Genomic DNA, 16,581 nt, shown 5'->3' with positions numbered 1-16,581 from the left:
AAACACACTACTATATTCTTTTATAGTAACACCCTCTTAACCACTGTATCTAAAGTGCTCTAGATTACAAATGACTTCTACATGTGATGTCTCCTCTAAGCCTTACAAATATTTCACTAGTTTTGGCATTTGATACGTTGAAAGTATCACTATGATTCATTCATTAATCATGTATTAATGTATATATTCATCACTGCTCTGAAATATACAAGTATTCTTCTGAGTCTTCTAGATAAAAATTGCCTATTATGCTCATCACCCCTCTATTTGGGAGAAGCTGGATACCAAAATCACATGTCAGACTACCTGGGGATAAAAGCTCTTCTATGACTTCCAATTTATAGAAACTTGGGTTCAGTTTTTTCATGGGCAAAATAGAGATATACTTTTGGGAAAATTATGAGAGCTAAATTTAAAAAAAAAAATTTTTTTTTAATAAAATAATATACATAAAGTGTTTAGCCCAGTACCTATTACATAGCAAACATTCTTCTTAACTATTCTTGTTGTCATCACAGCTCAGTAGGTAAGTGTTCAGCTGTTAACCAAAAGGTCAGCAGTTCAAATCCACTGTTCGCTCCTTGGAAAACCCGATGGGGCAGTTCTATTCTGTCCTGTAGGATCGCTATGAGCCAGAATCGACTTGACGGCAATGTTTTTTTGTTTTTTTACCATTACTATTAAACCTAATATACAGGGATGTGTTCCACACAATTGTGGTAGAGGGAAAACCAAGTTTTGAGGTCATCCTATCCACCTGCCCATCAAATTAAGCACTTTCTGGAAGTAACTTCCAGCACCATCTTCACCACTCTTCCACCAACCTGTAGAAATCATCATCCCTATTTTTCAGTCCAATACTAGATCTAAAAAGAACTAATTACTGCAATTACCTCACTTATTAAAAGGCTGGTGAGAAACAAAATCCTAAGGAACACCATATTCATTATTTCTAGAATCAAAGAAATAATACAATTAGCATATACTATTTTGTAATCAGTAGATTTTACACATAGTAAAAACTGTGTTAACATTAAAAAAAAAAAAGGCTTTTTTTTTTTTTTTTAAACATAAGGAAGTTCTAATTCTGCTCTGGCCTCCTCAGATAACTTGTAGTGTGACCTCAGAAAGATTACTTATTCCATCTAGTACCTGGTTTCTTTACCACTAACAGTAGAGGAGTATATTTGACCTCTGAGGTTCCTTCTGATGCAAAAATGTGATAATTTGATAAATTTTCATAATTGGCCAAAATGCCATAGTTTGAAATTGCATTTCATAAGCATGGGTAATCAAAGTTTTTTCTGTTTATGCTTTTTTTTTTTTTTTTTTACTTGACAACCGACTTTCTAGAAGTAAAAAAATTATCATAGGGTTTCCCTGTGGGTTTTAGGTAATATCCACAGCGTTATACATCATATGTGTTATTAAAAAGCTAAGTGAAAAGTATTTCAAGGGATTATTATACCTTTATATACAGTATGACTCTAGTCCTACCATGAACTGAAACAAAGTATACATACTTAAACAAATCAAACAAAAAAAACCACTGCCATGGAGTCAATTCCAACTCATAGGGACCCTAAAGGACAGAGTAGAATTGCCCCATAGAGTTTCCAAGGTTATAATCTTCAAGGAAGCTGACTGCCACATCTTTCCCTCATGGAGCCGATGGTCAGCAAGTGAGCGCTTTAACCACAGCACCACTAGGGCTCCCAGAACATACTTACAGAAGTTTAATACAATTATATAAATGCTTGATAATAATCATTTTAAATTTGATAAAGTAATAAGCTACACAAAAGCCAGGTACATTCCAAAGTCTAGAAACGGGTGCAGAATAAAGTGACTTCCAGAAAGCTCTCAAGACCAATTTGGCTTATGAGTTAGATAAGAATATGGTTAGCCATGCCCCTTTTTGCTTCTGTCTCCTGTCTGCAAAACTAATAAAACAAACAGATGTGTAAACCACTGTAACGTGTACATAACCATATCTCAAAGGACTTAATTAACCACAGGAAAAGAAACCAGGAAATGGACCTGTTTTAATCTCTACCCACTCATGTGATTTAAGTAAAATGATCTTTCAATACCAGCTAAAGAAATCATGTGACACATTAGTCAACTGATTATTCATTTAATTAAATGTAATAAAAAGACAGTATGTATAATTTTGGCATAACTCTATCATGATTATTTAATGAGGGTCTAGACTCACATTAATACAAATAAAGCTTCAAGAGAATGCAACCCCCATGCTCAAATCTTAGAACTCCTCTTCCATTCAGACTCTACGTTTTCTTGATGCAATAAAGCGCCACAGGCAACAGCCTACAACTCAGTATGTAAGCTTCCTGTCCCCTTCCTCCAAGCTGTCTTTTTTGAGACAGTTCTAAGGATGAGTAAGAAATAAATAAGGATGATTAGATTAGAATCTAAAACACATTACCCTAATGCTTTGTGAGTCAGCAGTCATCTCAAAATTCTCAGAATTTTATATTTACTAAATACAATGTAACTTTGCTGTGCAAGTTACAATAATTGAGATATAAATTATGAAAGGAATGTTATACTTTTGAATATTTTATTAATTTAATAATGGAAAACAGAAAGTTCTATTTTACTTTGTATTGCTCTATATTGGCAAAACCTTTTATAGGAATCTATTTGTGTATTAGATGTAGTACAGGTTTCTTTGAACAGAAATTTCCCCAGAAAGCTCAGCTTCCATTGATGAAGAACTAAATGTAGCCAATTCTAATGTTCTATGTTATACACATTTTATTAACATCACCCTGTAATTTGTTTATGAATTACTTTAATACGAACCATTTTAAAAAATACAAAACTCACTATAAACGGTATCTCCAATTTTGAAAAATAAAAACAAAGTCATTTCCTTCTTTATGTTCAAACACAAAAAAAAAACTCACCCAGCAACAAGTGGTACACGTGCTTAACTCTGGGTATCTAGATTTTACCTTTAACATTTTTTTTCTTCACTGCACCTGTAACAAATGCCTCCTCTTTTCATTGTATTCTTCTAGCAAGATCCTAAACTTTCTTCTTTTTAATTTCCACCATATCTCTTCTTGAACCTTGTAATGATATAGCCCAGTACAATGTATTTATTGCAGTGTTGATTAATTCTCAAATACTAATCTTTCATTATTACATTTGGTAAGTATGATACTTCAAAGACAGTATCTCCTTAACCTTTGCGATTTCATTATTCTCTATGACAGTTTTCTGAGTTAGTCCAGACCACCATCATGTCTGGTGGTTAATTAAAGTACAGCCATGCATTGTTTAAAGTCCACAATATAGTCTGTGAAATAGGACCTTATGTGATTTGGACATTACGTGAACCCAGATTATATATAGTCAATCACCCGATTACGAACGAATTCTGTTCTTAAGTGTTTAAGTCAACTTTGCACATAAGTCAGAAAAGTTAGGTATAGTTCATATCTCATGTCAGTTCATCAAATGTTTGTCTTAGTATATAGTATATATTGTACCTTAATATGCATAAAAAAATTAAAGGAACAGTTCCAGATACACTAAAATATCTTTAACATAATACAGTGATAACAATAATAGTAATGTTTTGATACACATTGCAAAGTAGCACCCATTTGTTATTACAAATCATTGTACTTACCTTGAACATTTAATATAATAGGCTTTGCAGGGGATGGTTTGTAACTACTGGTTGTACATTTAAGACAGGTGTTCATAACCCAGGGACTGCATGTACTTAGCAAAGCTATATGGGACTCTGTAGTGTACCTATGTTAGCTAAATAGCCAAGATACTGTTCACATACACTACTGTACCATTATATGCCTAGGAGCACAACCGCTTTTTAAACAAGACACATGATATATCTGTGTTGCACATGGTAAGCTGCTGGATTCGCTACATCCAGTTACGTCCACTACCTCCCATTCTCTGATTGGAATTTCTGAACTCTTATTATAACCTCATGGGACCACGGATGTACAGGCAGTCAGACATTGCCCAAACAGACATTATGCAATGCATAACTGTATCTGAATTAAAGCCTCTGCTTGTCTGTGGCTATATTTGTGAAAAGACTTTTGATATTAATGATCAGGTGCTGTTGGCTGCACAGTAGTCTGGCTAAGGAACAGAAATACTTACATACTAGATTAAATTGTGTACACACATAGAATTACAAACTCAGCTCTCACAGAGTAAAACGTGTCACTCTGTCAGACCAAACAGTTACACGTAAATTATAAGGCAGGGTTCACATTGAAGCATTTGCTTTCTATAATGGAAGCAGACATAGCATTTCCCTAATCAACAAGGTACATTCAACTAGGTGTGCCCTATCAAGAAAGAGGGAAAACAGTTAACAAAGGACACCAGTTCAATAAGCATTTACTGAGCCCCCAATAGATGCAACTGAACTACATGGACACTGGGAAAACAAACAACCTGACAAAGACTCTGTTCTTGGGGACTCACTAATTTCACTGAGCTCATAGATACGTAGTTTGGATTTCTATTCTGGAGGTTTTAGGAATACGTTTTGTGATACTTAATATTACCCAGCAACTTGGTTATGATTCTCAGTGGTGTGGGGCACATTGAGATACTCCTCCTTCTAAAGTGAAGTTTAAGTTGTTGCACATTGCCTCTCCTGCCACTAAAAAGGAGGCACAATGCCTGGTGGGCCTCTTCGAATTTTGGAGGCAACATATCCCTCATTTGGGTGTGCTAATCCGGCCTATTTATCAAGTGACTCGAAAGGCTGCTAGTTTTGAGAGGGGCCAAGAACAAGGGAAGGCTCTGCAACAGGTTCAGGCTGCCGCACAAGAAGCTCTGCCACTTGGACCATATGATCCAGGTGATCCTATGGTGCCTAAAGTCTCAGTGGCAGATAGGGATACTGTTTGGAGTCTTTGGCAGGCACCTATTGGTAAATCACAGAACAAACCCTTAGGATTTTGGAGTAAAGCCCCACCATCCTCTGCAGGTGACTACTCTCCTTTTGAGAAACAGCTTTTGGCTTGTTGCTGGGCCTTAGTAGAGACAAGATCCTTAACCATGGACCACCAAGTTACCACATGGCCTGAGCTGCCCATCACGAGCTGGGTGTTGTCTGACCCACATGGTCATAAAGGTGAACATGCACAGCAGTACTCCCTCTTTAAATGGAAACGGTATATAAGAGATAGGGCTCATGCAGGACTTGAACATCCAAGTAAGTCACATGAGGAAGTGGCCCAAATTGTCCATGGTCTCTATTCCTGTCACATTACCTTCCCTCTCCCAGTCTGCACCAATGGCCTCACTGGGAGTTCCTTAGGATCAGTTGACTGAGGAAAAGAAAAGTCATGCATGGTTTACATATGGCTCTGCATGATACATAGCCACTACCTGAAAGTGAACAGCAGCAGTACTGCAGTCCCTTTCTGGGACTTACCTGAAGGACAGTGGAGAAGGAAAATCCTCCCAGTGGGCAGAACTTTAAGCAGTGTACCTAGTTGTTCATTTTGCTTGGAAGGAGAATTAGCCAGGTGTGCAACTGTATACCGATTCATGGGCTGTGGCCAATGGTATGGCTAGATAGTAAGAGACTTGGAAGGTGCATGATTGAAAAACTGGTGACAAGGAGGTTATGGGGAAGATGTATGTGGATAGACCTCTCCGAAGGGGACAAAGAAGTGAAGATATGTGTCTCCTGTGAATGTTCACCAAAGAGTAACCTCAGCAGAGGAAGACTTTAACAATCAAACGGATAGGATGACATGTTCCACGGATACCAGTCAGCCTCTTTCCCTAGCCACCCATCATTGCCCAATGGGCTCGTGAACAAAGTAGCCATGGTGGCAGGGATGCAGGTTATGAATGGGCTCAGCAACATGGACTTTCATTCACCAAGGCTGACTTGGCTACAGCCACTGCTGAGTGCCCAATCTACCAGCAGCAGAGACCAGCATTGAGTCCCCAATATGGCACCACTCCTCCAGGTGATCAGTGGCAATCTGTTGACAGGTTGATTACATTGGACCGCTTCCATCATTAAAAAGGGCAGCATTTTGTTCTTATTGAGATAGACACTTATTGTGGATATGGATTTGCCTTACCTGCATGCAATGATTCTGCCAAAACTATTATTCATGGACTTACAGAATGCTTGACCCACCATCATGGTATCCCATACATCATTGCCTCAGATGAAGGGACTCACTTCACAGCAAATGAAGTGTGGCAATGGGCCCATGCTCACAGAATCCACTGGTCTTACCATGTTCCTATCATCCTGAAGCAGCTGGCTTGAAAGAATGTTGGAATGGCCTCTTAAAGACACAATTACAGCACCAGCTAGGTGGCAGTACCTTGTAGGGCTAGGGCAATATTCTCTAGAAGGCTGTATATGCTCTAAACTAGCTTCCGATACATGGTGCTGTTTCTCCCAAAACCAGGATTCAGGGGCCCAGAACCAAGGGGTGGAAATGGGAGTGATGCCACCCACTATTACCCCTAGTAACCCACTCTCAAAATATTTTGCTTCTGTCCCCACAACTCTAATGTTCTGTGAATCTCAAGATCTTACTTCCAAAGGGAAGAATGTTCCCACTAGGAGACACAACACTGATTCCATTGAACTGGAAGTTAAGAATGCCACCCAGCCACTTTGGGGTCATCACGCCTCTGGATCAACAGGCAAAGAAAGGAGTTACCATATTGCCTGATGTGAATGATCCTGATTATCAAGGGGAAATGGGATTGATATAACATGATGGAGGTAAAGAAGAGTACTAATGGCACAGACCCTTCAGGAATGAAGGTTTGGGTCACCCCACCAGGCAAAGAACCATGACCAGCTGAGGTGTTTTCTCAGAGCAAAGGGAATATGGAATGGGTGATGGAAGAAAGTTGTTCTTAATATCAGCTATGACCACATGACCAGTTACAGAAGAGAGGGCTGTAACTGTTAGGTATATTTCTTCCTCATTTCATTGTGTGTGTGTATGTAGATGTATGTACATGTGTGTATCAAATGTCCTTGTTTTCTTCCTTCCTTTATCCCAATACTTATTATAAAATGTAAAAGGGGTTAGTGTATTTTTGGTGGTATCAAATTTTGTTGTACGTTAAGCACAAGTATGACTTTATAATTGTCTTTATTTAGAGATTATGTATGGTTTAAGGAGATGTGCATAGGTGCCAAGTTGGCAAGGGGTAGACTGTGATGGTTAATGTCATATGTCAACTTGACTAGGCTATGATTCTCAGTGGTTTTGCAGATGCTATGTAATTACCTTCCATTTTGTGATTCGATGTGAGCAGCCAATCAGCTGAAAGGGGAAGTTTCCTTAGGGGTGTGGCCTGACTCCAGTATATAAATGGATATTCTGGCAATGCTGCTCTCTTTCTTGACCTTGCACTCTTCTTGCTGCCCGACCTCCAGTTCTTGGGACGTAAGCCTGCAGAAGTCTCTGGCCTGCCACCTGACCTGCAAATTTTGGATTTGTCAACCTCCACAAACACATGAGCCAGCAGGGGTCTCCAGCCTGACACTTACCTGCAGATTTTGGGTTCATCAGCCCCCACAACCACATAAGCCAGCAGAGGTCTTCAGCCTGTCACCTGATTCACAGATTTGGGACTTGCCAGCCCCCACAACTGCATGAGCCATTTTCTTGAAGTAAATACCTCTCTATATACATTTATATATACTTCATTGATTTTGCTCTCCTAGAGAACCCAGGCTAGGACAGATCTGATTTAAAACATACACTTGGCACTCCCCGACCCTAAAAATAATAATTTTTCAGAATTTCTATCTTCTATATTCACTATGACCAATCCTATCATCAAAGGCCCCAAATCAATTAGGAAACCAGCACTAGCATTCCTGAGGCTTGTAGCCTCCTTTTGTTTATGCCTCAAAGGTAAGCTTTATTGGGTTACAAAATTATGGAAAGCATAAGGGCCTTTTATGGCGATGATTTCTGGGCACACTATCTACTAGTATCCTTTATTACCTATTCTGAAGGATATTTGACAGAAGGCAGAATGCAGATGTCTTCTAAAAAATACAATCTGCCAGCACAAAATCTAGCTTCTTTTAAAAAGCTAAAAAGTAGCTTAGCACAAACAAATAATCATAACCAACTTAAGCCTATCCCCAGGGTTGCCAAACCACTCTATCTAATAAAGGTCTCAGCACATGGCATAATAAGACACCTTCCCCACAGGGCATTTCTTCCATCTATAAAGAGATGCAAAAAGAGAATAAAAGCCACACAGCCACAGCTGGTAAAATATCCCAGTAAATGGTGCTCAAGTGGCCTCAAAGGAAGAATGATTACCTATGCATCTAACTACTGAGTACTCCAGTAGCTGGGAGTTCAGGCTATTGATGCCACAGTGAGGACCAGGCCCTTTAGGATTTGATCTCTCCACACAGCAGACTGGTTCTTGAGTGGTAGATATTTACTGAGAAGTCTACATGCACAGAATTATATTAGGTAACTTGAGAGAAATTTGTAAGAAAGAAAATAGATTTAACTCTATTTTCTATAAATTTTTTTTTTTTTTCTATATAGCCAAAAGTAAAATAGAGGCAAAAACTACAAACCTGGCGGGATAATGATAATGAAAATACTACACAAGTATATTGGTACATCCAGGGGCCAAATGTTTTACATATGTTATTTAATTTGATCTTTGAAATAATCTAAGAGGTAGGTGTCTTAGTCTCTTAGTGCTGTTATAACAGAAATACCACAAGTGAGTGGTTTTAATTAACAGAAATTTATTTTCTCACAGTTTAGGGGGCTAGAAGTCCAAATTCAGGGCACAGGCTGTAGGGAAAGGCTCTCTCTGTCAGCTCTGGGGAACTCCTTGTTTCTGCTTCCCTAGCATTCTTCTCAACGTTCCTTGGAGATGTCCACATGGTGTCTATCTTTCCCCCAATCATGCTTACTTGCTTCTCTGTCTATGCTGTTCTTTTTATTACTCAGAAGTCTCTCGGTTTAGGATATGGCCTCATTAACATACAAAGAAAACTCAATTCCCACAAGGGATTATATCCACAGGTATGGAAGTCAGGACTCCAACTCATAATTAAAAAAAAAATAAATTCAATCTATAATAGTAGGTACTATTACATCAATTTATGCTGAAGTGTCATGTTTTAAAGATTGTTTTTACTGCTGGAAAGGCAGGAATGTGGTCATCTTTTTAAATATAATATCTCCAGCTTTCAGCACAGTGCCTACCACGCAGCAGAAGCTCGATAGCTACAGGTTGAAAGAATGAGTTCAATAACCTGCTCAGCCATTGGGGGTCAGGGCAGAGAACCTACCTCAAGTACTTCAGACAATAAAACTCATTCTCTTTTCTACAGCTTTAAACTGTCTCTCTTAATATTATTAGATCTAGCCTGGGCTCTGATTTCCTTCTGATTCAGTATCAAATCCTTGCTTTTTCCACTCCAGCCTTACCACATCCTCCCGTAAAGCAAATTTTCCTCACTGATCATTGTGGTGGCCAGTCAAGGATCCCTACCTCAACTCTCTGTAGTCCCCTCTTGCACCGTCCCACAGTTACTTTGTGTGACCAACACCATTCAACAGAAGTGATGGCATATAGTTTCCAAGATTAGGTTATAAAAGAGTGCAGCTCACTCTATTTCCCTCTCTTTCTCAGACCACTCTCTCTGGATGAAGCAAGCTGTCCTGCTGTGAACAGCCCTCAGGGAGGTCCACATGGTAAAAAACTGAAACCACCTGCCAACAGCAATGTGAGTGACCTTAGAAGTATAACCTCCAGCCCAGTCAAGTCTTCAGAAACTGCAGCCCCGGCCAACAGCTTGACTGCAACCTCAGGAAAGTTCCTGAGCCAGAATCCCAGAACCACCAGATAAGTTGCTCCTAGATAACTAACCCTCAGAAACTGTGTGAGATAATAAGTGGTTTTTTGTCCTGAGCTGTTAAATGTTGGGGAGATCTATTACACAGCAACAGATAATTATACAATTATAAATATACACCCATAAAACTGGCTAGATGAAAACCAAAAAAAAAAAACACCAAACCTGCTGCCATTGAGTCAATTCGACTCATAGCAACCCTACAGGACAGAGCAGAACTGCCCCCATAGAGTTTCCAGGGAGTAGCTAGTGGATTTGAACTGCCGAGCTCTTAACCACTGCATCACTAGGGCTCCGGAGGCTAGACGAAAGTCATTCTGAAAACTACCTCAAAAATCATACTCTAATAAAAGTGATTCATAAACATGAGAGGTTTTACTTAAAATCTTACTTGATCACTTTATAAATTATGTCAGGCCAAAGGTAACAAAGCACAGGAGGTAAGAGAGTGGACGCTAAAGATCAATCCTCTGGATTCAAATTCTATCCCACCGCTCACTGGCTGTGTATCAGAATCCTCATCTGATAAAAAGAGATAATTACAGTACCTCCTGACAGGATCATGGTAAGAATTAAATGAGTTAATACATATAACTGCTTACTAGAGTAAGCTAGGTATTAGCAGCCATCATCATCATCATAAACATGTACTTCACGGTCATCGCTACATATAATTTGTCTTTTATTTTAGGATACGTCTATGCATGCCCATTTACTCTGCCCATAAATTAATAGGTAATAAAATTTTCCTATTCCCCTCAGGAACATATGGCCACAATAGGGCTGGTATTTAAAACTTCACATGACCAATTGCTTGCAATTTTATTTCAATTTAAACTTTTACCTTAATGAAAGACAAATATGTACCTCAATGGAAAATAACCCATTAAAAGAGAGATCTGCAAGTTATTTAACTGATATTTTAATGATATTATTGGAAAAAAAAAAGTCATTTAGTTACACTATATTATTGCATAACAAATAAAATGCTAGAAAATACACTGCCATTTGCCTAAGAGACAGAAACAGAACTAAAAGAAAATATTTATAATTTTCTTGTATAAATAACGAAGGAAACCCTGCTGGCATAGTGGTTAAGAGCTATGGCTGCTAACCAAAAGGTTGGCAGTTCAAATCCACCAGGCACTCCTTGGAAACCCTATGGGGCAGTTCTACTCTGTTTTATAGGGTCACTATGAGTTGGAATCGACTTGATGGCGGTGGGTTTGTTTTTTTTTTTTTTGGTTTATAAGTAATGAATGCTTTTGATATTTCTTTTTGTTGGTTGGTTGGTTGCTTGCTTGGTTCTATTTGATTCAGTTTGAATTCTGCATCAACACTATTTGACAAGCCTGTGGATCTCAGCAGCTTGATGACACTGGAGAAAGTCCTACTCATGCTTTAAAAACATCTAAGTTCCTGTTCCCTTTGGAGAGCACATTTGATCTACCAGCTGTGCCATATTAAAATGCCATGTATCACCAGAGAAGACCCTGCGGTGAACTGCCAAAGACTGCCCACCTCACACAAGGCAGAGCTGGTAGGTAGATCAAATAATACGTAATAAAAGACTTCTAGTAATGGGGAATCCAAACTGACATCAGAAGTGGAGTAGACCTGTGTTGATATCACAAACTCAGCACAATGCTCACTGCCCACTCCATTTGTCTAGATTGTCCCCACATCCTGGTGCCCCTTATGAGGTAGATCATAAACCCAAATATTTTTCATGTTTTCCTCTTTCTCAACACACCAAGTCACCTTTTCATTTCTGTTGGTAATATATTGAAAAATTCCCTGGGAAGACGTGTGTGTAAATATGTCCTTAAGGACAGAAGATGTAACACTATATCTCTGAAACTTTCAAAGAATGTAGTTTCAACTCTAAATGGCACTGATTCTGTATTAACATAGTTTTCTATCAAAAGACCAGAATTTTTCAAAGCCTGCAAAACACTGAGCAAGCCAAATTTTTTTTAAGTACTACATATATATTCCTACTTGTCCTTTAGTGTAATAAAATTCACATTTATTAGGAGTTTATTAATTCTTCCAGTTCATTTTGAGCCATATCTTTCTCATTTAGAATTTTTAGTTGTAGTTAGAAATAATTTTCAGAAGTTTGAACATACAGTTCAACTGATCACTCTGAAATTGATGCGTGCAGGAAAGCTGTTTGCTTACTAGATCCTTTTTCAATAATGCAGATATTTAAATCATCATTTCCAAAGCCAATTTTCCAAAATCAAATAAATTGCAAAGCTTGAAATATAAGAGTCTCCAAGAAGGAGTTTCCAAGCCTCTGCCAAAACAGGCCTCAAATTCTTAATCCCTTGTCCAAAAAAATTGGACACAGTATTGACGTTTTCCACCAAGCAAGCCACATAGCCCCAAATGTTTCTCATTTACTCCACTCCTGGGACACAGGGCTCAAATAAAAAATTTCCTGAATACCCCAAATTTCAGATGCAATTTTGAATCCAAGTGATTCATAATGCTATGCAGGAAACATTATGATCTTCTCTTACCAATTCAGTGTTTCTGGTATTAGCCTGGAATGCAATCCTCAAGAGACCATCCCAGCCAATCAGAAGCCTGACATTGCTTTCAACCATGTGCCCCGACTATTATACTCTCTGTCCCTAGCTCTGGTGTGATCTTGATCCCTGAGCAATCTACTGTTCCAGCTACTGTTCAAGTAAGAAAGATACTACCTCAGGGGAGCTAACAACAATCTCCATTGTGTTTTATGACAAGAAACATGGTAATAGTGCACTTGACCTTCACACCCACCTGGGACAGGAAAGGGCAAAACAAGTGTTAAAAGAAATTAAAGGCACTGTCATTACTTTTGCACCAAAAGACTCTTATTCTCTAAACAAACTTAGATTCTAATTAAATTTAAATGTGAATTTTTCACAGTCTCTAATTAATTTACATGAGTCCTATTCCAGTCCTACCCCAATGTATTCCCCATTATTGAGCTAAATAATAATTTATTGGAGAAGCGAAGTGGCAAATGTCATCATTTATAGATAGCCATTCTCTCTCAAGGAAAGAATCACAGTGGCCATAAAGGAAGAAAAGTACTGCATTGAATGCACTGACTCCACATGAAAACCGTAAGTCCTAGAAAATATGGGTACTAAAAAAGAGAAAGAAGCATAGGAGCCTACAAAATGATGAATAAATAGGACACAGGATAGCAAAAGTGGATGGTAAAAGATCAAGATAAACACTTATTGATATATATAGTTTTCCTTTCAAAGGATCATTATAAGCAAAAGTCTGAGGCAAAAGGCAAAGCCTAACACCTTGAAAGTTTGGGCCAATGAGGACAGCTATTAATTCCACAAGAATAACAGTAAACAAGAAGAAATTACTTAAACTAAAAGAATTTGGAGAAAACGGAAAACCATTATTTAATCCTAAGGAGAAAAACTGGTTTGCCTTAAGTAAACTTCATGGTTCTATAGGCAATTTTCATATTGGTAACATTTACAAAGAAATACTTAAATTGAGTTTATAAATCATGACATACCTGAAGATCCCATGAGTTTACCTCAGAAAATGATAAATAAAATAAATAAATAAATAAAACTAATGTCTACAGGTAAAAAAAAAAAGAAGAAGGCCATTTTAAGTCTGTGGTTGGATTAATGCATGTCATGAATATGCTGAAAAGTGGCTTGAATCTTTCTGGCTGTCCAAAGTTCTATTTTTCATCCCAACATAGCCCTTTGATAAGAGTCATCTCTCATTTAACTATACAAAAAAAGACGGTAATCACATTGACTTTCTAATACTCATTTTTATTTGAAAGAAACCTGGTTAGTTGACAACAGCAGGAAATGAAATATTCTAGATGACTGTGTTTTCTGGTCTTTAAAACAATTTCATTTATTTTCCCTGTTGCCACTGTTGATTTTATACTCAGAATTGAGTGAAATCAGCATTAAAAAAAAAAACTCACTGCCATGAAGTAGATTCCAACTCATAGCATCCGAATAGGACAGGGTAGGACTGCCCCATAGGATTTCCAAGACTAAATCTTTACAGAAGCCGACTACCACATCTTTCCCCCTGGGAGCAGCAGGTGGGTTCAAACCACAGACCTTTCAGTTAGCAGCTGAGCGCTAAAACATTACATTCACCAGACCTCCTGAGTTAGCATAAATTATTAGCAGCAAATTATTAAACTCTCATACTTATGAATAAATGATATGTATATTTAAGTTTCTAGAACAGTGTTCATGGTAGAAACTCAATGTTGCCTTATTTTTTTCCTTCCCTGCTTGCTTCTGCCAATCATAGTTTTGCTTCCTCTTCTGTGGTTTAGGATCTGAGAGGCCAGGCTTTCATGTGTGCTCAGTCAATTCTCTGCCAGAGCATAAATCCAAAACCCCTTGCCCTCGAGTCGATCTGACTCATAGCAACCCTATAGGACAGAGTAGAACTGCCCCATAGGGTTTCCAAGGATCAGCCGGTGGATTTGAACTGCCAGCTTGTAGTTAGCAGCCAAGCTCTTAACCACTGTGCCACCACAGCTCCGCGAGAACATAATGTTTCTTTATTCTCTTGGTCATCTAATCAATTAATTTTAATTACAGACCACACTATAAACTCCCTCTTTTTTATCTTCTTGCCTTAGTTCCCACTGAGGGTATAAGTTCACCTTACAGTTGCATCAGAGCCAAATGTTATGTGCCGCACTACAATCACTAGGGTTCAGATTCATGGTGACCCCTTGTGTTCTGATTCAGAGTAGAACTGAGCTCCATAGGGTTTTCAATGGCTGTGGTCTCTCAGAAATAGATTGCCAGGCCTTTCTTCTGAGGTATGTCTGAGTAGACTTGAACCTCCAGACCTTTCGGTTAGTAGCCAAACACTTAATTGTTTGCACCATTCAGGGGACTCCATACTAAGATACAGGGATAAAAAATTCAATAAAACAAGGTTTCCACTGTCAAGAAGCTTAAAATCTAGTCATGGGGAATATACTCAAGCAAACTTTCTCCATGAAACCTTTCCCAACCAACCACACAGAGCATAGACCATGAGCCAAACGTACATCAATAAACATTTGCTGAATGAATTAAGAGTACTTGAAAACAAGATCTGCCAAGCACAATAGCAGACTGTATAATTTATTCCCTCAAGAGTTCTCATAAAGGGAGTGTTCTGGTGTCAGTTTATAGCTAGGCTTGCCCCTTCCTGCATATGTTGCCTCTGTAAGATTTTTCTACTTTTATGAGTTAGTTACCATTATTTGAAGTAGGTCATTGGGAAATAAATTTAAAATAGGGAGGACAGTTATAAATTAATTCATTCCACTCAAAATGCATAGTACAAATAAGAAGCAAATAAGCTCACCTGAATCGCAGCCAAGTTCTTCTGCTCCTGAGATGGTGCCTCATGAACGAAGCGAAGCCAGTTGGAGTGTCGTGGGTTGGTGGCATCCAAAATGTACAGAACTTCTCCCTTACTCCCCCGAACCTGAAACACAGAAGACTTCTGGGTTCACACTCGATTCAGTATTAGTCATATTAAACATATCAAGGATAAGACATGATATTTTTTTCATAAGTACATACCTTTTTGTTGACAGGTATTAACTAGATGTTGGAGTAACATGTACTCTTCCCTTAAACACAAATAGAGCCTACTGTTTCCTTTGGCAGATGTCTAGATGACACAATTGCAATCAGCACTCAGAAACATCCTGATCCTGTGCTAATAGCTCTTTTCTGGTCAAAATTATTTCTCTTCCTATACATATGTGTTCCAATCACAATTATTCAGAGGATAATCATAATTTCAAACCACCTTCTTTTTTCAACAAGAAGGGTGGTGATGCTCACCTCCCATTTGAGGGGGGAAATGGGATGTTGGAGAAATTTCTGTTACTGAATTTAACTCTTACTGAATTTAACTAATTTAACCAGTGGAAATCTGACATCATTGGACCATAATTTCACACTAGAGGATGAATGAAACAGGTTTTATTTTGTCTTTTCTTGACGTGCAAATTGATTGCTGAGAAAGACTATGGGCTCCATTTCCTGTCTTCGTGCTGTAAGCCCTTCTGATCAGATCTACCCTACATTTGACTGGGGAGAAGAGGTTAATTCCCAAAGGAGCAGGTAGCCCCATCAGACTTCAATCTAAGTTGCTTGGACTCTCACTCTTCAAAATTCCTGCACCATAGGTTACTGGACACTTGTCCAGTTTAATAAAGAATATACACCAATTCCCATTCAACTATTATTTTTTGTTTATATTCAGTAAGAATTCAGAAGAAGTGGGGAGAAGAAACGAGCATTTAGCACCCAAATCTCCAAGAGCCCACCAAAAAACCCACTGCCGTCGAGTTGATTCCGACTCATAGTGAGCCTATAGGACAGAGTAGAACTGCCCCATTGAGTTTCCAAGGAGCACATGGTGGATTCGAACTGCCGACCTCTTGGTTAGCAGCTGTAGCACTTAACCAGTAAGCCACTATCATTTTACCTTTGCAGTTTTTAGGTGGGGAAAAACAAAATCCAGATTTCCAAAATCTTATTTTATAAAATAAAGCACAACCAGCCCAATATATATATTTCCAAGACACATTTAGACAATCACTCACTCACTCAACAAATATTTATTGAATGCCTACCATG

The 16,581-nt window shown here is 38.4% G+C and overlaps 1 protein-coding gene across 13 annotated transcripts in view; it reads right to left on the bottom strand.

Moving 5' to 3' along the window:
- Positions 1 to 16,581, bottom strand: part of PRDM5 (PR/SET domain 5) — a 450,522-nt gene that overhangs the window by 317,403 nt on the left and 116,538 nt on the right. For all 13 annotated transcript variants that reach the window (XR_007517600.1, XR_007517603.1, XR_007517604.1 and 10 more), the window contains exon 3: positions 15,293 to 15,415. Coding sequence is in view for 8 of the 13 variants with exons in the window: in XM_049885411.1 (XP_049741368.1) it covers positions 15,293 to 15,415 (123 nt within the window). In the remaining 5 variants the exon portion in view is untranslated. The remainder of the gene's footprint in view (positions 1 to 15,292; positions 15,416 to 16,581) is intronic.

Source organism: Elephas maximus, chromosome 5 (genome assembly GCF_024166365.1).
Source record: "Elephas maximus indicus isolate mEleMax1 chromosome 5, mEleMax1 primary haplotype, whole genome shotgun sequence".
NCBI lineage: Eukaryota > Metazoa > Chordata > Mammalia > Proboscidea > Elephantidae > Elephas > Elephas maximus.
This window is presented reverse-complemented; position numbering and strand designations above follow the sequence as displayed.